This window comes from Panicum virgatum, chromosome 2K (assembly GCF_016808335.1).
Source record: "Panicum virgatum strain AP13 chromosome 2K, P.virgatum_v5, whole genome shotgun sequence".
Taxonomy (NCBI): Eukaryota; Viridiplantae; Streptophyta; class Magnoliopsida; order Poales; family Poaceae; genus Panicum; species Panicum virgatum.
The window spans coordinates 12,829,847-12,852,732 of NC_053137.1; the positions used below are offsets into that span (position 1 = coordinate 12,829,847).

Consider the following 22,886-nt stretch of genomic DNA (forward strand, 5'->3'; position numbering starts at 1 on the left):
GTTTCTCTCAAAAACATGCCAATGACTGCCTGAAGGTCCAAGCCACACAACAAACTGCGATCTCATCTCCCAGCTACTACAGCAGACTACCCGAACAAGCACAATCACAGAAACAAGGATCCCAAAATTTTGTATGAAACTGTAATTGCCAATGCTATTTAATTTGCCAGAAAATATCACAGATTTCATAACACCACATTCTAGGCTGTATCGGTTGTATATAATCTGGAGGTTACAACAGCAGACAAACTAGATTGCTAGCCAAAGGAACTCACCTTAAGAAAGCTCCCCTTCACCAGTTGCCAAATATATCCCAAATAAAAAAGATGCTGCCCCATATGTAGTAGCTATATTTGGTAATGTTTTGGATTCAGAATGTTTTGGATTCAGATTGTGAATACCTAGCATGTTTCAAATGTTACAATTGAGATGCATAAAACCAACGTAGTTGGGTGACGGGGGTTAAACAAAACAAAAGCCTATAGGGATTCCTGTGAAGTGGCATAGCAATATAATGTGGCCATCTCCCTCAAAAAAAATATAATGTGGCCATCTAGGCAGCTACCACAAGATCTCAATCAAAACCTTATCCAGATGTAGTCATGTAGATAGAAAGAGTACCACTCACAAAAAGTACGGACATTGCCTGCTCAGCCATGCTCAAAAGTGGGGCGTGAGTCGCACGACATTGTTTAGACAGGGTTCCAGGACCTCAGCGCCTCAGTGGTGACCTCTGAGTTAACTAGAAAGCTAGCCTTGGTATTGAACGTCAGTCCACACTAAATACAAACAGTTACATCCCAAAACAAGGTGATTTTGCAGTGTAGAAGGTAAGGGCTTTTAGTTTCAACCAGAACCAGACAGTTTTGTCCAACTCGACGAAACTGGATAATTACAAGATTAAATAAAAATATATTTATCTAATCTACCTGCTTTACATCCCTAGTTGTGGCTGACACATTGGAACTGCAAAAAGCACTCAGCACCACAACAGATGCACATAGAATGGATCAAGGCAAAGTTTCTCAATTCCAAGATTCATCCAATTCATGCTATGATTACATGGCACCGATCATGATAGTGGTGTGATGTGAGAAGCCATTAGAACATATAAGTTTCTCATGACAACAAAGACGTCCAAGTGCAGTTTGCATAGGCAGCAGATACTAACAAAAGAAATGCAAAAATCACTCAGGGGAGCTTTTCAACAAGGTTAGTTGACATTTGGAGCTAACAAATTAATATTTTGTTCAACTACTTTTCAATTTTTTTTGTTTGACAGTGTCACCCATCAAGAAGTCAATGCCTGCCATAGGTCACAGTTATATAGCATGCTTATAGATGTCTGAAGGTCCTGCTACACAACACTTGGATCTTATTTCTCAGCTACTATTGCACACTACCTAAACAGGCAACCCAGTTCCGTCTTAGCTGATACAAATAAACTCATCACATCGGGATCACACATACTACACGGGCAACCACAAGAGAAACTGAAAACAAGCAACTGTTCCAGAATATTGCAAATACTGAACCAACATTTGGCAGTCCTGTATGTGTCTAAAAAGTAAAAATAACTTGTGGCTAAGCATTATTTTAGAGTAAACAGTCAGATGGGAATAAGTCATACATAGCAGCAAATAATTCTAGACTGCACGATTCCTACTAATCAGAAGGTTGCAACAGCAAAAAATAGATTTTCAGAAAAAAGAAAAATTCAGCTAAAACGAAACACCTTCAATAATGGGAAAATTAATACCCCAAAGTCTCAGTGAAAGGCTCGCATAGATGTAGACAGGGTGAGCAGGACTAAGAGAAACAAAGGATATGGCTTGGTCAGCTATACATGAAAAGGGGCACCACATTGTGTAGAAAATGTACCGAGGTTCTCAGTGGTGACTCTCAGTAGACACGAAAATGCTAGTTTACGGATCAACACCAAGTAACATCGAAATATGATCAGTTTCATTCTAAATCAGGCTGATTTAATGTGGCAAAGGGTGGGAGCATTTGGTTTCAGCAAGAAACTGATGGTTTATAGGCAAACTTGTTAACTACTATACTCTTGTTTACTTCAATGATCAAGCACTATGAAGCAGCAACTGGGAATAAAATGGATAAACATAGGGGAATGGAGGGTGTACAAACCAAAAAACACATGACACTTTATCCTCAAGCAATACAAACCAAGACATCATGCACAGAAACAAAGTAAGTCAACGACAAGGTGCTACAAACGTTCTGTTACTATTTGGAAGACATGAAAGATGTGCATGGCACAAATATTTCCATTAAATTCAGCAGAATACAATAGATTTTCAGTCAACAACTCCCAAGTCAATTTGTGCTAAATTAGTCAGGGTGAACTCAAGTAGGAAAGCCAGGACAGAGGTCGTGTCGTGTGTACACAAAGCTTGGTTAGTACCAAGAACTAACAGAACCGACAACAAAAACCTACAAGAGGCATGTGAACCTGCAGAGTCTGGTACTGAATCTCAAGGCACCGACAACAAATTCTGTGTTGTTTCAAAAGAACAGATGGAAGAAAACTGGTACATAAGCGTAATAAACTATTATGAACCCAATTTGAACAATCAGATAGTGGAACAATAGGCAGGCTCGTAACCGACCAAACTAGTTTGTCAACAACACCGTTTAGATATAACACACACCGAAAACAGCAATCTAACATTGCATCGTCTGAGAAACAAAATGTTAATGTTCCATTTCGACATCATCGTCCGCCCGCGAAGCAATGCGGAGCGCCAGGGACGCGCTTTCCTCAGCCGCTCCGGCCAATTATTTGCCCTCGGGAAAAAAAAAAACCAAGAGACCTCACCTCCGGCGAGCTGAGGCTCAGCCGGCCATGGGGTGGTTGGCGACGTACTCGATGGCGAGCGGGAGCGAGTCGATCTTGTCGGCCTCCTTGTCCGGGATCTCGAGCTTGAACTCCTCCTCGATGGCCATCACCACCTCGACGGTGTCCAGGCTGTCCAGCCCCAGATCCTTCTCGAAGTGCGCCTCGGGAGTCACCTGCCACGACCTAGGGTTAAGGAACCTTTGGGGGAGGGATCCGGCGCCGCCGAGACGCGGACTCGGCGGGGGAGGGGCGGCGGTGCTACCTTGGAGGGATCCACCTTGGGGTGGCTCTTGAGGACGTCGAGGACGCGGTCGACGACCTCCTCGCGGGTGAGGTGCGCGTCGTGGGAGGACATGGGCCGCGCGAGCCACCGCGCCAGGGCGTGCGGGTGGGACGCCGCGGCGGCGAGGGGGAGCGCCGGGGAGGGGGAGAGGCGGATGCGGCGGAGGATCGCCGGACGGAGCGCCGCCGCCGCCATTTCCTCTCGCTGTGTGGCTTCGGATTTGACTCGGCTCGCCCGGGATGGAGGAGCAGGAGCGGACGCCGCGCTGTGCCGCCGTGCAAGAGTCGAGTGGTTTGGGCTTTACGGGTGTGGTGTGATTTTACTGATTTGGGCTTCGGGTTGGTATGAAATTCGTCCGGGCCAAAATGTACCTTTATCGATTCTTTTTCGGGAGATGGGAGTTTTGTTTGGTTTCAGAAGCTAAATTTTAGTCTATATTATATCAAAAATTTTTTTAATATTTAGAAGTATTAAATAAAAATTAATTATAAAACTAACTGCAAAACTCTAGAGCTAAACTGCGAGACGAATCTAATAAGGTATATTAATCCATGATCACCGGATGGTTACTGTAGCATCACTGTAGCAAATTATGAATTAATTAGACTCATTAGATTCGTCTCGCGAATTAGTACTTAACTGTCAAAAAGAATTTATAAACAAAGTTTATTTGATACTCTAAAATAGTAAAATTTCTTTTAATGTGACAGAGACTTAAAAAAACCTTGGAAACAAACAAGGTCTTAATTTGCTCTATAATCTTCTTGATTCTTGTTCAAATCAGAAGGGTATAATGGTTCGAGAATGTCTAGAAGCATAATGAATTTTTTATTGGAAAAAATACTAACTGCAAGTCAAGAATTTTAAAACATACCTACATATTATTTCCACGGGTTTCTATTAAGGTTAGTAGTGCCCAGTGCGGCACGCACATGTTTTAAAATCAAGAGATTTCTAGTAGAGACGTACATGCAAAACACACGTGATTTATAAAAACTTTAAATTTATAAAAAGCTTATAAACAAGAATTTATTTAGAACCATGGATTCAAGCAATTGCTTATTAGATGGGGGGAAATAGAAAACAATTGCTTATTAGAAAGGGGAAAATAGAAAGCGTGGTATTGATTTGATACACGGGTTTTAAATAATTGATATGTCGAACTGCAAAACATAAGATGGTGTGCACAGCGTGTTGGCAGGTGTTGACGGCTGTACAGATCTGACACGTCGCAAAGCATAACTCCAGCTATCAGACACATCGCCTTGTTCGGCTGGGAGATTCAGCCAGTCTCAACAGTATTTTCCTCTCACGCCAAATCAGTCAGCCAGCCAGCCAGCCAGCCAACCAGCAGTGTTTTCCTTTCACGCCAAATCAGCCAGCCATCCAGCCAGCCAGCCAGCCGAACAAGGCAGAAGTCAACATTCTCCTCAGGCTGTGCCATAGTGGAAGGTCGCAAATGTTAATTAAGCTTCACATAAATGCAGTCAGCAATGAGGCAAATGAAAAAGGGACAAAGAAGCATACTTAAAAATGTCAATCTGTATTAAAGCCTCACATACCTAGCAGCAACATAGCTGATCTGCAAACCTAGGTGCCCTTGTCCTCGATTGCTATCAAATTTTGAGGGACAATATGTCAGATAATCAAAACAGAATAAAGCATACTGAAAAGGCATTTAGATACTTTGATCTTGCATTAAGCGGTTTGTGAAGTCCATGCTTCAGCCTTTTAGATAAACTCTCCACAAATGACCGCAGAAGAAGAAAAAAAATATCACATGTTGCATAAAAGCATACTTGACAGAATCAGATTGCATAAGAACTGCGTTGTAGCCATATTGCCTGAACTCGTCAGCTCTACCATGCAAGCATTTGAACTGTGTCCTTGACTGTACCCAAAATAACTTAATATTGGCATATAGTATTATCAGGTAAATCTCTTAGAACAGACATACAGGAGCTCATGTATGGCATTCAGTTGGGTACATACAACAATAAAAAAGCTAAACTCAATGAATGAAAAAACACCCAAAGGAAAAAAAACCCTCCATTTATATAGAGACAACTTAGCTAAGGTCTTAGTATTTAACCCCATCACTAATACTCTTCCTGGATCAATCACAACCCACCTTTAATTAGTGGAAAATATCAAAGCATTCATTAAGTCGAGAAGAGAATAGAATAATCAAATCAAACCTGAAATTAGTCAAACCTGCTGCTATCAGTGTGAAAACCTGAAATTAGTCAAAAAAAGGAACCATAAGCCCCCAATAATTTATGCTAACTTGATTTTGTGTTTTACATGGCCCCAAAATAGAAAGATTTTCTTCTCGAGCACCTCAGCCTTCCTCTCCACCTCTTCTTGGAATAGCAGGAACCACAAACAGCCTTCCTCTCCAAATCTTCTTAGAATGGCAGCAAGAACAAATAGGTGGATGAACTCAATACTGAACACGGTCAGCTTGTTAACAAATTATTTATTAGCACAATTCACAGAACCTGCAATGCTCCATATGGTTGTTGCTCTCAGCAGCTTGACCCATGATTACCACGGCATGCTTGTTAACCCATTATTTATTAGCACAATTCACAGAACCTGTAATGCTCCATACGGATGTTGCTCTCAGCAGCTTGTACTCATGATGACCATGGCTGAACCTGGAAGCCTCTGAAGGTATGAACAATTAGTTTGTACTTTGTAAATAGTAGTAGATAATCCTATATCAGCACAATCCTTTGTAAATAATGATAAGACCTAAATGCATTGGTTCCCATGAGAATCAGTATATCCAAGCAACTTGCCGATGAACATGGTTTGCTTTCAACAGATCAATACATTTGGTCATACCTTCTTCTCATAGTAAGCAAAAATATGGATTATAAAAGCCCATTTTTGATGTCAGGAATAAATGATGGCATCGTTATGCCACATATCTGAAGAAACAAACTTCTGTAAGAAAATTCAGGGAAATTGTGAATTTACCAACAGGTAGATCGAATCCGTACCTGGCACTGGCAGATAGAGATTGCATCTGCCCATAGGGCTGGCCGTCAAGTTGTCATGGTTCTCTTTGTACCTGGTGAGACTGAGATAGCATGTCCATGGTCATAGACTTCTCTGCACTTGGACATCTGCCATTGCTTTGTGAGCAGTGAGTGCAAAGGCATTTTCTCAGATCCCTGGTGCTTGTAGATTAGATAGAAAAAATTGTGAGCACTATAAAGACACGAAAAAAAATAAATGCCATATAGAGTATTGAAAATCATGTTTTGTTTCTTTTTCAGATACTTCTTGCATTCTAATACCAAATCAATTAATATGTATATGCATCAATACAGAGAAACAAATATTTTGATTAGGGAAACTAAAATAGCACCTGACTCTCTTTGAAACAACAGCTGGCTATGCTTGGAACACCTTTATTGATGATATCGTCTTTGCTGAGCTTGCCGTGGGCGCCGTCAATCGCCGACCGGCCGGAAGCAGGGTCGAGTAGATCAGGGCCAGCAAGTGCTTCGTAGAAGTCCTCATCATCTGCAAGGGGGAGAAAATCCGTCAAGAACAAGAGATCATCTCGTACCATTGCATCTGGCGCTTGGAGGAGAGAGGGGGCATGTCAACGATGTTATTGACGGTGGTGTGGACAGTGTAGCCGCGGTCGAGGAGGAAGCAGACAGGCCATGAGCTGATGAAGCCGCTGCCTCAGATGAGGTCACGGCGAGCCGTGCCGCCGCCATCCCCGGCTGACGCATCTCGGCGCGATGCGCTTTCTTGTGGACGGTGCGCCGCGGCAGCCTGGCCGCCGCACGCTGCGCCTTCGCCCCGCTGCGCGCCGTGCCTCCGCCTCCACCTCCGCGCAGCCGCGGCCGCTTGGCCTCGCCACCGCCACCTCCGGGCCGCCCCGCCGTGCGCTCCCACCACCCGCGCGGATCCGGCGTGGTGGCCGCATGCGGGGCCAGCAGACGACACCGAGCGCCCGCCGTTGTTGAGAGAGAGAGAGAGAGAGAGAGAGGAGGAGGAGGGAAGGAGAAAACAAGGCCCCACCATCGCCCCACGCCCGCATCGGCCCTGCTGCCGCTGCAGCAAGCCCCGCGCCAGCCCCGCTGCCGCTCCGCGCAGGGGAGGGAGGAGGGGTCCGCAGTGGGGGAGGGGGGAGTGAGGAGGGCCGGCGCAGCGAGGCAGGAAGGAGGGGAAGGAAGGGGAGCAGCGCCACGGTGGGAGGGAAGCAATCACGGAAGACGCTGAAATCACGGAAAACGCTGCAATCAAGGAGGCGGGTATGGCGCGTGGGCGGGTAGGTTGCCTCCCATCCCCGCCCCTCGCCGCCGCCGGGGCACCCCTGCGGATGCCAGGACGACAGCGCCGGGGCCTCTTCGCCACCCCACCATTCCCCCGCCTCGGTCCATGCCCCTAGCCTCACTGGGCTCTGCCCCGGAGCAGTCGTCCATAGAGCTCTGGTGCCTAAATCTGTCCTCTCCTAGGCCCGATCTCGAGCCCCTGACAGTGTTGCGCCCCCGGCGCTTGGGCGGAGCATGCCACTCCACGGTTGGGGCGTCACCTTGGCCGGTGGCAAGATCCTCGCGTGCGGCGGCCGGATTTGCACGGACGGCAACCAGAACTGCGCGTGTCCTCGCGTTTAATAGTGTAGCAACATTATTAATTGTAAAAGAGATGAGCTGTTAATTGTTAATAGTGTCCTTTGCAAAAGTGTGATTAGAGATGGACGGTTAATTGTACAATTACTCAATCCTCATGCCCCTTGGATATTGATCCGGTGGTACAGATTGAAGTTTGCACGATTTGCACGAAGAAGTTGGTTTACACTTAATATGTTTCCAAATAACATATCATTCAGAAATAAAATTGTTCGTTTACTGACTGAAGGATCTGTCTTGCTTGTTCCGTTTTAACTTACCGGCCAGGTCTCCAGACGCTGGAAGACCGTGTACTTCTTGAAGCAGAGATCCTTAAGACGGCGAATCTGGAGTTCCACTCACTAGTCTACGCTCGTGGCGAAGGAAGAGGCAACCTGATCCAGTACTAACCGAAGTGGCCAGGTTGCTGTTTACAAAGTCCAGTTTAGCTCCCAGTGGCGACTTCTATTTCTCGTTTTTATGTGCTAGCAGAAACTTGCAGTGCGTTCGAGTATTTTTTGCAGCCCTGAGTGCTGTCGCTTTGTACTTTTAGCAGTACACCCCAAATTGAAACGATCACACCAAAATCTATAATTTGGTTGCTCATTGGGTAATGAAATTTGGGGTTCGCCCGTTCTGGAAAAACTCACCTCCATGTGATTTTGTTAGGTTCTCATACTTGCAAATTTTTATTATTTTCAAATTCTCCCAAATGCACGCCGACTGTGCCAATGGTACATACTCCAGCAAAGGCACTTAAATTAGACCCTCTATTTTCTGATTAAGGGTTCTCTCTATTTTTTGAGTGCTAGTTTTTTTAACCTCAACTTCAGCAATGGCCTCTAAATTCCACCCTCTCCTTTTAATCTAAAGGGTGGGACCTGTTTGTCTATGGATATGGGGCTCCCTAGAGATCATCCAGGAATAGAGGGCGGAGAAAAGAGATTTGGAGGCCTCCCCAAAATAAGGCTTTAGTAGAGGGTCTGATATCGGGTACTATCACTTAAAAGATCAACATTTAGATGATCCATATAGAAGATCTGTACAAGTAATATGTAGATGGTCAATGCAGCTAAGGGGATACAAACACAAGTGAAATTTACATATGTGAAACTAACAAAATTATTTATATGGAGGTTTATAGAAAAACCTCATGGGTGTTTTTTTGCATATTCCTCACAATTTTATATTTTCTCATTGGAAAATCTGTTTTAGGTGTCATGGTCAATATGAATGTGGCAGGAGGCCATGATGCCAATGATGACGCCATCGGATGGCAATGGGGGATCAGAGTTGGTATTATGGAGCTCCGTCAAAGAGAATGCATGGACAAAAAAGTTATCAAAAGAGAATAAAATTAATGGAAAGTCGAAGAAGAAAAATGGAACATTAGGAAATGATGAAGAAGGAACAAGCAAAGCATGGGAGGAGACATCCTTTATTGAGGCTAGTGTGCCTAGTGGCATGCACACCCCTGCTAGTGCTTCCAGATTTTCAGATACTTACCCAAAGACATTTCAGTAGTATCCTCATATTATGCTGGGTTAATTTTTCATCATCATGTTTACACTCATTATTATTATAATGTTTCCTAATATGAAAATGTTCTACAATTGTAACTTATATTTCAGTGCAGTTTCCTTTGCATTCATCCTGTGTAGAGTAGCACTTGTAGTCATCTCCTAAACAGCACCAGCACGGACCTATGCATGGATGTTTTTGTTCATAGCATATCCCCGATGGAATTATAGGTTTGTGGTGGCCATCTAATTCATCCATGCCTCTGCCTATTTACAAAAGATAAAGAATAAAACATTAGGCACACGCAAAGATCATACAAGAAACCAACCATGCACTGTGCCATATTTTTAAAGGTGAAGAGGAAAACTTTTTCCTATCTAGCATAAGCCTGCACATAAATGCATCATAAATGCATTTTGGGAATAAATGTAAGCAATATTTTTGTAGTTTCACTTACGTTGTGCATGTACTGCATAGTATCCGAGGAGAAGAATCAGAAGCAGCACTAGTGCATCAATGTGCTTTGTGTTCCCCATGTAGGAATATTATCAATGCAATGCTTTGTGATGTTGGAAGAGTTTCTGTTCTGGATGCATGATATGGACACCCATCTATATCTATAGAGGTGGAGCCTAGCATTATAAATGGTAACTATTGATCATAGATACTCGAGTCATTCCACAATGAGTAGTGATTGATATTCTTCTAATTTTGTGACATGTTAACAATGTATGCCTTCTTTGTTAAGATCTTAAAAGGTAACTATTAATCATAGATAGGTCAGCCATACTTATAAATAGTATAAACTTCTGGTTTCCTTCTATGCGTGATAGGTTTCTATAAATGAGTTCCTTCTATTATCATATAATTACATACTTTTACACATGATGCTAACAATCACTCCAACCAGAGAGCTAGAATCATTTAGGGTCTGTTTGGTAGAGCTCCGGCTCCTCTAAAAACGGCTTTGGCTTCAGCTTTTCTGGTGGAGCAGCTTCTCTGGTGGAGCTGGAGCCGTTTTAGAAAACGTTTGGCAAAATGGCTTCACTATTGGATTGAGGTTGTGAAATGTCTAAATTGACATTTCCTATATATATTTCTTTTACCATTTCTTCTTTTTTATTTCCTTTTTTCTTTTCTTTCTTTTCCTTTTTCCCTCTCCTTTTCTTTTTCTCTTCCTTTTCTTTTTTCCTCCTCTCCTCCTTATCCAATCGCCCACCTTCCTCACCTCATTGCGCCTCCTCTGCCCCGCCTCATTGCGCCTCCTCGCCGCCACCGGCCTCCGCCTGTGCGGCGTCCGTCAGCACCTCCTCCTCTTGGGCCCTGGCGAGGGCAAGGCGGTCCAAGGGATGAGAGAAGCTCCACAGAGCCGCATGGAGCCACAATTTGTGGCTCCATCTCCGCCGTTCCGCTCCAGAGAGTGGAAATTTTGGGGCTCCATCCCCAGAGCCGCGGTGCTCCACCCTGTTTGGTAGGGCTCCGCATGGAGCCGAAGCTGGAGCTCTTTTTGGAGCCCTGCCAAACATGGCCTTAGTTTCATTAATATAATTTAGGCTAGAAATTTAGTTTCATAATTTTTGTGCTTAGAATTATCAGAACTATTGAAAAATCAGAAACTAATCATCATAGCAAAATATGATGGTGCCATTGGGACTCAATAATTCTAAGGAAAAAATTGGTTCTGTAGCATCGAAAGATCACAACTTCCGTAAAATATCACTGAAAGTGTTCGTCCCCATAAAATACCACAGAAAAATGCAAATGTTACCCGAAAATACTAGTCCATTAGATTTCATTCACTGGAATGTTTCTGTCATCTCTTTTGAGCATAAAATCTCGATATGAAATGATGCACATACCCCTACCCCATATGAGCTTTATCCAACCCCCTCTGCACGGTCCTCCTCGGTCCCTCCAACACTGTAGCGCCACCTGCTCCCACTCTCACATAGGCGCCACCGCTCCCCCTCAGTCCCTCTGGCACCAGCACCGCCCGCTCCCCTTCCCGCAAAATTAGCGCCGCCTGCTCCCCTGATCCCTTATGCACCGGCACCACCAGCTCATCGACATGCCACTACATCGTGCGCCTTGGCCTTGACCGCATCATCGATGCTAAGGAAGAGGACCTCCGCATTTGTTGGTATTTTTACCGTCAGCCTACCTAGCGATACCCAAGGTAGGACATTGTTTGGTGGGAGATCACTAGATCTGGTGGTTACAAGGTAGGAGTCCTAGTGAGATTATAAAGTTGGTCCTAATAGGGGACTAACTTTTTCCTTCCTTGCAGGTAGCTTTTGGAGTCATCTTCGAGAGCTTCATCATGAATATATCTTCCGAATACCTTCATGGCTGCTTCGAGAATGCATGGTGCTTTTGCCCAAGTAGATTTTCAAATCTTCAAAAAATCATCTTCATATATGGGTTGCAACAAAAATCGCACCCCATATAGAGTAGGCCTCGACCCTTAGGATGAATCGAAGAATCAAGCTGAGGATCCATCTTGAGTTTGAATCTTCTTTCTTTTGTCTTCCAAATAGATTAAAAAAATTGCTGATGACAATGTATCCCACAGCCTCCGAGCTTTGAATCCAAATCCCACATTTGAAAAAAAAGGATCCAAAAGAATGCGCATGCATTGTAGAATTTTGTAGAATATTTACACCTTCATTCTTCAGGTAATTAAGCCATCTTCCGAGTAGTTTTGTGGTGTCTAACCCTCATGCCTATAAGCCAGGAAAGTCGTAGAAGCCACGTCGAGTAGTTATTGATGCCCAACCCCTGAGCCTAGGAACTAGCGTAGCCATTGGAGATGTGTTGAGCAAACTGGAGAATTAGCTAGCCACTTTGGATGGTAAACTTCTTTGATGAAGCCAGTTGTGAGTAGTTTTGCTATTTCCTTCTTGATGGCCTACCACTTGTTAGGAGCGAATCGACATAATCATTACTTCTTCGGAGTGGCCTTGGGATCGATGTTTAAGGAATGCTCGATCAGTTCCTTGGGCACACTTGGTATATTCACTGGTTTCCACATGGATATATCTTGGTTAGCCCTAAGAAAATTGATGAGCGTGTTTTCAATCCTATTTGTCACCCAGCCCTGTGCCAATCAGGGCTATCTTGGATGGATCACCCTCCTACAACATGATGGTCTTTGTGCCGATGTCACTAGTGTGTAGCTCTTGTGCAGAAGGGACAACCAATAGCATTTCGATTGGCTGTCCGTACTCCTGATTCACAGGGCTATTCTTTGAAGTAGGGTGTCATCAGATTCAAAGACTGGATATGGGTGGGCAATAACTTTGGTTTGCAGATAAGATCATTTCAGCATTACACTCTAGTGCAATGGGGGGCCATTTTGGTCAGAAGGCAACTTATCAGCGAGTCAAAAGAATGTTTTATTGGAAAGGCATCAAGCATCACGTGGAAACTTTCATCCAGCAATATTCTGTTTGCCAGCAAGCAAAACATTTGACTACTAAACCTGCAGGGCTACTTCAACCTTTGCCTATTCCCAAGGATGTTTGGCTAGACATATCTCTCGACTTCATAGAAGGTTTGCTATAACACCCCGCCCCCAGCACCGCACAACCTAGCCCTTCCGAGGGGCGAGTCCGTTTACACATAGCACCTCACTTACGCTTTCGTCCTCGATTCATGTAAAAGGGTCAACCCAAAGGTGCTATGGCTAGAGGACAAAGGCTTATAAGTTGGCTCAATCCTTGCTCAACTAGCAAGATGGTACTAAATATGTGCACACAGCACTCACGGATCACAACTGTGTCACATCCAAATTGGGCCGGATGTCACACCCCCCCAAAGAACCCGACGTTCTCGTAGGTCCAACTCACCCACACTGGGCAAATGTCCAGGAATGTTCCCCCTTGGGGCACACCCGCACGTCCAGTGCCGACGCCATATGCCCGCACACTGACCCGTAAGTGTAACTGCGAGGGTCGGCTCTGATACCATTTGTAACACCCCGCCCCCAACACCGCACAACCCAGCCCTTCCGAGGGGCGAGCCCGCTTACACATAGCACCTCACTTACGCTTTCGTCCTCGCTTCGCGTAAAAGGGTCAACCCGAAGGTGCTATGGCTAGAGGACAAAGACTTATAAGTTGGCTCCACCCTTGCTCAACTAGCAAGGTGGTACTAAATATGTGCACACAGCACTCATGGGCCACAACTGGGACACATTCAAATTGGGCCGGATGTCACATTTGCCCAAGTCAGATGGTTTTTCTATGATCCTAGTAGTGGTCGACCGGCTGACAAAGTATGCACACTTCTTCTCCTTGAAACATCATTTCTCTGCTATTACAGTGGCTCGGGTGCTATGTGATGGGGTGTAAATTACAGTGTCCGTGATAAGATCTTTACAAGTAGCGTGTGGACTGAACTTTTCAAGTTAGTCGGAGTACAACTGTGGTTCAGTACAGCTTCCTATCCACAAACCGATGGATAGACCGAGCGTGTGAATCAGTGTTTGGAGATGTATTTGCATTGTGCAGTGGGTGATGCTCCTAAGAAATGACACTCCTAGTTAATTTGCACAAGCAGAATTTTGGTACAACACAAATTTCCACACTGCTTTAGGGTGTTCACCCTTTAAAGCTTTTATATGGTTATGAGCCGGATCTGGGGATTTCTCCTACCCCGACAGCTGATCACCAGTCAATGATAGAGTTTATGAAAGACAGGGACACTCATTTGGACATTCTGAAAGAACAATTGTTTAGGGCTGAGAATCGTATGAAACAAGTTGCTGATCGTTCAGACGTGGTGTTCCAGGTGGGCGACAGAGTTCTATTGAAATTGCAACCATATGCGTGGTCCTTGTCCTTTTCCAAATCTAGCTATGAAGTATTTCGGCCCATATACAGTGTTGGAGCGCATTGGCTCCACGGCATACAAGCTGGATCTTCCTCCTTCTTTGATTCACCCAACTTTTCATGTGTCGCAGTTGAAAGCTTTTGTACCATATCATACTCCTGTCTTCGCGGTTCTTCCTCCTCAGCTACACTTGGATACCGAAGACATCGTGCCGGAAGCTATCCTGGACAGACACCTCGTCAGGAAGGGGAGTCGGGCGGTGCTGCAGGTTCTCATCAAGTGAACGCATGTGACTGCTACTTCAGCATCCTGGGAAGATTTCTACGTGACCAAGATGAAGTTTCATGATGCCCTTGCTTGGGGACAAGCAAGTGTTCCAGCGGGGGCAAATGTCATGGCGGTGGCGTAATGGTGTAGTACATTTTGCTTATTCTGTAATGTATTGCGTTGAGGACCCCATGGGTCAGTGACAGGCGAGTGCTATGTACTGTGCCAAGTTATAACATGTGGATCAGACTTTTGCTTTACGAAAATACTCCCAAACAGAGAAGGGGTTTAGGGTTCATCGCCCTCCCCAATTGAATCCGGTGTCCTTGTGCTTGATCTCACTTCGCAGTTGATCACCAGTGGCCAAGGGGCATCACATTACAATATATGTCACCAAATGTAAGTAAAATCTTCGTATTGAAGCCTATTTTCCCTAAACTTGTCGCATCATGTGCAGTGTCCTGTAAATTCCACAAAAAGAAAAAGAACCCGCATCAACAAGACAAGTTAAAAAGAAATTCACAGCACAATTAAGATTGTGCCAACACATACAGTCCTTTCCTTTCCCTTTCCTTTCCTCCACCGCTCCAGACTGGTTAACTTTCCATGAAAGGTGGAGTCTCGGATATGTCTGAAGGCCAAGCAGTGACGTCTAGGTACTAGCAACAATGGCGGGGAAGAAAGCCACGTGCAGTGAAGGGTACGTATCTACAAAAGTTTGAGAGAGAAAATAGCTAGTAGAAAGAAGATTGAGAGCAAGATTGTTAGAGTTTTTGTGACGGGGAAGAAAGAGGAGCGTTAGTGGATTGTGATGCATGTATATCACTCTGTGCTGAGACCATTAATTAATTAGCTGGTGGAGGCGGGATTTGCAGTTGGGCTTCTCCAACAAGGACAAGTCAGCCATAGCATGCCATTGGTCCAATGCAGATGAGAGAGACGCAAACCAGCTCTTTGCGACAAACTTGCTAGTTGCGACGATGCACATCGACGTATGATCTTTCAGTCAAATAAAAGTGTATATTGCCCTAATAACGTTGGATGATATTGACCTTGGTTACCATGTTTAGCCAGCATTTAAAATGAAAACTGTTTGCATTATGAATATAGTTATCTGTTTTTTTTTGGAAATAGAAGGAATTCATATTGATAAAGTGAGCGAGGGTTGGTTAGGTGGCCGCCCGCTATAGCCTACAAATACCCCCTCCCAGTCTCCCTCTTCCCTCTCATCCTCCATGTTCTTGTTCTCTTAAAAAGGTGAGCGAAACACGTGTGCGTACGTGCACGCAGTCACCCAAAGCTCAGGCTCCTCGCTTTGTATGTACGTAGTTCCTTCTGTTTGATCTACATACTGATCGGTATCCCAATTTTTCATATCTCTCTCTCTCTCTCCTGATTTGTTTATGAGAGTTACCATTTAATTAACAACAGTTTTATAGGTTCATGAGGATTGTGAATCCAAAAGAGATATTTCTACTGCTTTTGACTAGTAGTGTGATGCCCTAGGATGACTTGTAATTAGTTGATAGATAAGAATCATCTATCTTAATTTTGTTATGAAGTCATGTGTAGCGATTGATTTGTAGTCTCTTACGTGTCCAGACATATATCTTGATTATTTGTAAAATGATAAGTGATCAATTAGCAACAACTGATATGTGCCGCCCTTCTGTTTTTAGATACAAGTAACTAGGATGCTGGCCTTTTGGTCTGCCTCTTTTACTAAAGCCTTGATCTTTGCTGGATGATCAGTTATATTTATAAAATGTTGTTTCCTTTACTTATGTGCATGCGTTCTCTAACACATCGCCTTACTTGTATCAATTCATTCAGTGTGTATTACATGTGAGGGAGAGGAACAGGCGACGAGGCGGAGCTACGTTGAGGATTGTGGGTGCGGCTCCACCTACAAAATTTTCATACACTTATAATCTCTAAATTTTTACCATATTTGTCTTAATTTTATACATGTGTTATGAAGTGCCGCACCCCCCTTCTATATGCCTCTAGCTCGGCCTCTGCCGACCCTGTATGTTGGAGTCAATTTTTTTTACACTCGCTCCCTATTTGTTGAGCAAGGGTTCAAATAGAGATATTGCTGGAGTTGCTCTTAGCGGCTACAACACCATGGAGATGGAGGTCGTCGAGGCCATGCCGCAACCGCAAGCGCTGCCGTGGGCTAGGACGGCCACCGCCGGCAGCCTCGGCCTTCGCATCGGGCAGCTCATGTGCGCCCTTGCCGCGCTTGCCACCACGGCCACCACCGGCGCTTTCTCCTCGCACCCTGCTCTCTGGTTCGTTTCCTGCTCCGCTTCTCGTCCTTGGAGCTGCCTTCTTTTTCCCATCATGCAAACTGTCACTCACTGCTCATCACTAACAATCACTATCTATAAATTCCTTTTCTTTTCTTTGAAACTCACACCATGAACTTTTCAACAAAAAAAAAAACTATCACCATGAAGAAAAAACTGACCAACCGTTTATTTGGCTGAACAGTTTCCTCGCTGCAACATCTACGTTGCAATGCGTCTGGACGGTGCCGCTGGCGCTTCTGAACGTTTACACGCTGCTGTCAGGCCAATGGCCTCTAGAGAACCACCACTGGATCGCCGGAATTGCTGCGATCACCGGCGACCGAGTAAGTAAATGTAAATCTATTGTTCATCATCCCAGGTAAATGTAGATCTGCTGTTCATCATCGTCCCAAGTAAATCTACGCATGCAGGTCGCCGCAGCACTGAGCTTCTTCGCGGCATCTGCAGCCTCCGGCGTGGCCACGATGGTCGGCGGCGATCTCAAGCTATGCGCAGCGCTGCCCTGCGCGGGGTTCAGAGCCGCCGCGGGGATGGGTTTCGCCAGCTGCATCGCCATGCTGCCGACCTTGCTGTTCAACTGGCTCATCAACAATGCAGGAAATCAGCATTGATCCAGCAGCCTCGTTCGTCATGGACTGCGGCTTCATGTCATGTTGCCAGGTTGGTAACAAACTAATAATGCAGCCAGTTATCAGGTCTGAACCTACTAAAAAAACCTTTTGTATTTTGGTATGTGATGCTGCTGCTGTGATACGGCCAGGAATCATCGACAGAGGGGGGAATTTTTTTTCTGAAAAGTTGTACATAACAATCTTATCATAAACAACTTTGTGGATTGCGTGTGTGCTTCATAGGGAAGAGAGTGTACATATATGTGAGCGTGTGCGACCGCACAGTATTTTATAAATAAATACTCCCTCCATCCAATTTTAATAGATATATTATCAAAATTGAGAAATCCAAATTTGACTGATGTATTTAGTCTCCACCTTGGAGTTTCCCCAAAGCAATAACTCATTTCGCTTCCTCTTCGCAATTTGATTGGTCCGTCGGTTTTCAATGTGAGCTACGTTGCGTAAAACGAGAAGTCTCCCTCAGTAAAGGATAGTAGATTGATAAGCACACTTATCATTGTGCCATTTGAAAATATATCAATCAAAAATGGATGGAGGGAGTATAGCTTATATTGCAGGCCTTGAGATTCATGTTACAAAAGGACAAGATCTAGAATCCAATCCCAAACTGAAGATCTCCATTTTTGTAATCCAAAAATAGCAACTCGCCTAAAACTTTGATAATCTTCCCAAACCAAGCATCCTAGGACAACAGATTCCAAATTAATTCCATGCTGGAAAGACAGCAGCAGCCTGGTAATAGATTCTTCTATCCTACACAGCTTCAGGCCACCTCTTCGGGCAGGGGTGGTCCATGGCAAAGGGATGAAAAGGAAACCAAAAACACTCTAATACTCTATCGTTTGCAAGCCATCGAGACGCCTCAAACATTCTATACCAGTCTTGGTCAGGCGCACCTTGTCAGCTTTCATCCTTTCTCTGAACCCGTACGGTGTAACATGGGCACTGGCATAGGCTGCAAGTAACAAATAATAAGGCGGCTTCCTCCCTGGGTACCTGATCTGCTTTAGCCTATCAAATATTTTCTCGGAGTTATGTATGTCGCCCTTTTTTGCATAGGCCCTCAGTAAGGTAGTGTATGAACCAAAGAGGGGATTTCTGTCAGGATTCTCTTCTGTCACATTCGCCAGAAATGAGTCCGCTTTCGCTAACTCACCTGAATTTGCATAGAGCTTAACAATTGCATCCCAGGTTAGAGGGCTGATTGGACAACCATCCAAATGCATCCTTTCTAGAAACTCTTTGCCCTTGGCCAGAAGTTTGTGTTCTGCATACACGTTCAGCATGGCATTTAAGTACTTGGAGGTGAGCTTTGGTGATGTTTTTACCAGCGCTTCAAAGGTCTCTTCCGCTTGTTTGATACGTCCAAGTTTACTCCATGCCTCAATAGCAGCCAAGAAGTCCTCCAACTTCGGGGTGGTGTATGAGTTCCATATTCTCTCTACATCATCTGGCCTGCCAAGAATAGCATAGAGGTCAAGAAGAGACCTGGTGGCATTACGACTATCCTTTACAGATACTTCCATAGCCCTTATAACCTCTTCTGCTTTCTCCATGAGGCCCCAAGATATGTAGAATTTAGCAACCATTGTCTGTGTGGCAAAATCTGGCTCAAGACCATTGTCCTTCATAATATTTAAGACCGACTCCATGCCTAATGGGTCATTTGCCCGCCCTTTCATGTCAATCAGGAGCTTGTATGTAAAATGAGAAAACTTTATATTTTCTTTTTCCATCAAAGTGAGAATGTCAACTACCTTACTACGAGCAACCCTCTTGTACAGCAATATCATTTGGTTGCAAGCAGAAACAGTTAAAGGTAAAGAGAGTTCCCTTATTTCGTTGAAGACTTGCTGTGCGTTCCGGACATCATCCTGACATACACAGTTAACAAGTAGAGTTTCATAGAGCACCTCATTCCTGAAGGGTGTAGGGACCCTCTCAATGTACTTTTGAGCAGCTTCAAAACCCTGGTTCCGTGCTATCAAATCAAGATGGCAAGCATAATCACGATCTTCAAAATTTAGTAGTTTTCTTCTTTCGATCCAATCCATGAACTGCAGATATATTCAGAAATAAATCATCAAAATATAGGTGCAATTCTGCTATCTAGATCTACAGATTTAAAATATGCAAAGGTGGCATGTGCCAGATGAACGTGTAGATTAGAAAAATAGAATACATGCATGCAACGATCCAGAAATCATACATAATAATTCATCAATGAACTAAAGCAAAGGTAGTAAAATTGTCCTAAACATAGGTAATACTATAGGTCAAAACATTGTGTAGCCGAAGTGCTCCTGGCGCAGAATACTGTGAGGAATAGTAAGTGTATCTCCACATGAAAAAAATGCTTCACTCGCATAAAAAAGGGAGGGTTATGATTATAATAAAAAATGTCCTGATAAGTTTATCTCTACTATCAAAAAGTACATAAACAAATACAATAAAAAAGGGCGTACCCAGTGCCGTAGGGTTCCCGCACTGTGCGGGGTCTGGAGAAGGGTTGTCTTTAAGCCTCAAGCCTTACCCACACAAATGTGTAGAGACTGGGGCTCGAACCCGGGACCTTCCGGTTACAGACGGTAGGCTCTACCGCTGCACCAGGCCCGCCCTTCCACATAAACAAATACAATATGATATATAAAATAGAATACAAAAGCAAAAGGAACACATGCTGCCAGAGGCTTTACAAGCCTAGTCTGGCTCATTTAACAAGCCATAACCGAAGAAGAAATGAGAACAGGAAATAACTTAACCCCTTGCTCCCTCTGTGCAGTATCCCTTCTTTGTAACATTGCAACGGAAAAGAGAAAAAATGATACTAAACACCAATTGAATATGTTTGAATTATTGATCTGTTCAACTGCTACCTTTGAAGAATACAGTCACCAAAAAGCAAGGAATCAAGGCCATATTTTATTCTACATAAAAACAATGACAGTGGCTGTACGGCAACTTAATGTTCATCCTTTCTTCATATCTCTATGTGAAATATGAAACTTGTTTTACACTTTCAGGCAAGTTGCCTGTTCCAACGATGGCTTGTAATTCTGTACTCAAAAGAAAGCTCATGTTTTCTATAATAAATAGCAAGTACAGGGGATCATTCCAGCTAAAGCTGTAAATGAGTAATGTCAAATTGAATCCAAACATAAAAAGACTAAGAAATTTGAATATTAGTTGCCTCTGGAAAACTTAACAATTATAAAGAATGGTTGGGAAGGGGGGTTCATAGATAGATGCGGGTCAAAATTTCCCAGATCCTCGATAGCATGATGGTTAATCGTTACAATCGTTACTTGTATCCACCAGATTCTCAAAATAAACAATTATACTATTCAGTACCAAGGTCCCAGAGGACAGCATGTCGAAAATGAGAAGACAAGAAGAATCCAGAGTACAGGTTTATTTGAAGATGTCACACTTCCGCAAGTCAAGACAAATGTTTCAAAAGATGATTAAGGAATCAAATCCAAAACTTGTTACTCATGAAATTCATGCTCATGAGTTAATAAACAAATACCATCTTTGTTTCAGCTTTTACTGGGTGCGTTAATAATTTGCTAGATACAAAGATTAGAAACAAGAATGGCACAGACAAAACTTGAGAAATTTCAGACAAAACTTGAGAAATTTCAGCTTCATATGATTCTTAGAAAATAGAGAGAAGTATAGTTCTACACTCCACAATGGACAAACACCCTAGTAGGAAAACCATGCCAAGAATACTAAGTGGAACATATTAAACAAAGGGAGAAACGGAAAGAGTAAAATTTGTCAAGAATATTAGATCAAAGCTGTTAGATATGGGGGCTAATGGAAATGGTAAGCCAGACTAAACTCTGCAGACTACTGGACTAACCAATAGCTGTAAACCTGAATGCATTTCACTAAAAAAACAAGTTTAATGCAATACAACCCAGCAGACAGAAAAAGGAAAGGTACCTTCAAAGCCTTGCTATACAGTCTCTGCTTCCTCAGATGGAACAAAACCAACAAGACTTCGCTTCTTTCCAGACAGTTACCGGCTCGCACCCATGTGTCAAGTACAGTTATAAGAGTACTCATAGGAGTATCCAATACCATCTGGAAAAGAAAAGGTTGGACAGGCGTGTCTGGCAATTTCTTTTCATGATGGCGGCCTCTCTGAAAAGGTCCTTCCCTGCCTGGAAATCTCATTTCATGATGAAAGCCCTCCCGAGAAGGTCCATCACCTCCTGGCGATTTCTTTCCACGGCGGCCCCTCTTAGAAGGTCCATGTTTCTTCTTGGGTCCTTGATACTTGCCTTGTTTCCTCACTGCCCTGATGCCATGACTGTGCTCACTACCACAATCAGAGTCGTCATGAGGCTGATCAGCAGCATCCTGATACGAGGCATCACCATCAACTTCGCTGCTTGTGAGGCTCTCAATGGGCATGGAGCAAAACCTCCGCATCAAAGGGTCAACCATTTCAGAATACCCAGCCAGGAGTACTTGGGAAGATTGCCGGAAACCCCCATCTCGCAACAATCTCAAAGAAGCAGTCTTCAACCTGACAAAAGCAACCAATGCTGAAAATTGGAGACTTGGATCCCAAACTAAAATTGTGATAACAAAAATCGGCCTTGCTATACAATCATCTTACATTCCCTATCGCTGGGCGGGGGATCAGGCACCTTGCGCAGAATGATCTTGCGAGGTCAAGCAGAAGAACCTAGTCGATGCAGGAATGGAAGATTTAAGTTAGCTACAATCAAACCCCCGACTAAATCAACGCTCCGAATCACAGCAAAGTAGAGATTTGGCAGAATAACCCGCCGGAGCAAGCTAGGGTTACGACATCAATCCGGTCAGGGAGGACCGCCCCTCCGCGCCGGTACGTACCGGTGAGAGCGGGGAGAAGGCCGAGTTGACGCCGCGCGATGCTATCCGGGGTTCGCCGCGTCCTCCCGTCGCCGGCGGTGAGGTGCCGATGATGGGCGGCGCGGGGAAGGGGAGGGGAGGGGAGGGAGGAGATGCTGCGGCTTTTTCCGGTTTTACCCCCACTAGGGTTTTAGGCTTTTAGCGTTCTAAACCCTTACCCTGAACATGAGTAACACGTGAGATGGCGAGAAAAAAGAGTTAGATATGAGAGGAAGTCCATGCCTAGCCCTAAAATGCAAATTTATTTAAAGGAAAAATATGTGCAAATTGTTTAAACATTCTACCCAAATTAAAAAGTTTAGATTGCGCATAGCCGAAAGAATAGTCATGTTTTGTGTTTAAAGTATGTCATAAATTTTTCTCTTGAATCCATTAGACATGTTAATTGCAATATAATTCTACAAAATCGCAGTTCTTTTGGGTGGCATTTTCCTTTCTCCCTGTCTGACAGGTTGGTGCTCATTCACACCCCAAACTCAGGAGGCGTGAAGTCATTGTTTTTTTTTTTTTGAGCAAGCTCATAGTCATTGTTTTGGCAGCTAAAAAAGAGTAATGTTTGCACCACTATAATTACATAAAAAAAATCCAAATCTGTTCATCAACATGTGATGTCCATTTTGCTCG

The 22,886-nt window shown here is 44.0% G+C and overlaps 4 protein-coding genes across 18 annotated transcripts; 1 reads left to right on the forward strand and 3 right to left on the reverse strand.

Annotated features, from left to right (window-relative positions):
• Positions 1–2,537: 2,537 nt before the first annotated feature.
• Positions 2,538–3,438, reverse strand: LOC120667268 (acyl carrier protein 1, mitochondrial-like). The gene is made up of 2 exons (XM_039947360.1): positions 3,123–3,438; positions 2,538–3,033 (listed from the first exon to the last, which is right to left on the reverse strand). The coding sequence occupies exons 1-2, from the start codon at positions 3,336–3,338 to the stop codon at positions 2,857–2,859; spliced, it is 393 nt and encodes a 130-aa protein (XP_039803294.1). The 5' UTR covers positions 3,339–3,438; the 3' UTR covers positions 2,538–2,856.
• Positions 3,439–4,129: 691 nt separating this feature from the next.
• On the reverse strand, positions 4,130–7,768 carry LOC120667279. Of its 15 annotated transcripts, XM_039947378.1 has the most exons (6): positions 6,523–7,184; positions 5,645–6,325; positions 5,484–5,547; positions 5,342–5,379; positions 4,706–4,756; positions 4,130–4,578 (listed from the first exon to the last, which is right to left on the reverse strand). In XM_039947378.1, the coding sequence occupies exons 2-6, from the start codon at positions 5,686–5,688 to the stop codon at positions 4,518–4,520; spliced, it is 258 nt and encodes an 85-aa protein (XP_039803312.1). In that variant the 5' UTR covers positions 5,689–6,325; positions 6,523–7,184; the 3' UTR covers positions 4,130–4,517. The 15 variants fall into 15 exon arrangements, 2 of the variants coding, with proteins under 2 accessions (XP_039803312.1, XP_039803305.1); XR_005672142.1 differs by having other exon boundaries at positions 4,671–4,756; positions 5,484–6,325; positions 6,523–7,183; XR_005672148.1 differs by lacking the exon at positions 4,130–4,578 and having other exon boundaries at positions 4,589–5,034.
• Positions 7,769–16,528: 8,760 nt separating this feature from the next.
• On the forward strand, positions 16,529–17,327 carry LOC120695115 (CASP-like protein 16). The gene is made up of 3 exons (XM_039978426.1): positions 16,529–16,695; positions 16,898–17,039; positions 17,127–17,327. The coding sequence occupies exons 1-3, from the start codon at positions 16,529–16,531 to the stop codon at positions 17,325–17,327; spliced, it is 510 nt and encodes a 169-aa protein (XP_039834360.1).
• Positions 17,328–17,865: 538 nt separating this feature from the next.
• Positions 17,866–22,418, reverse strand: LOC120667319 (pentatricopeptide repeat-containing protein At1g80270, mitochondrial-like). The gene is made up of 4 exons (XM_039947427.1): positions 22,224–22,418; positions 21,985–22,053; positions 21,303–21,891; positions 17,866–19,408 (listed from the first exon to the last, which is right to left on the reverse strand). Coding segments are annotated over exons 2-4 (1,821 nt in total). The 5' UTR covers positions 21,987–22,053; positions 22,224–22,418; the 3' UTR covers positions 17,866–18,178.
• Positions 22,419–22,886: the final 468 nt, after the last annotated feature.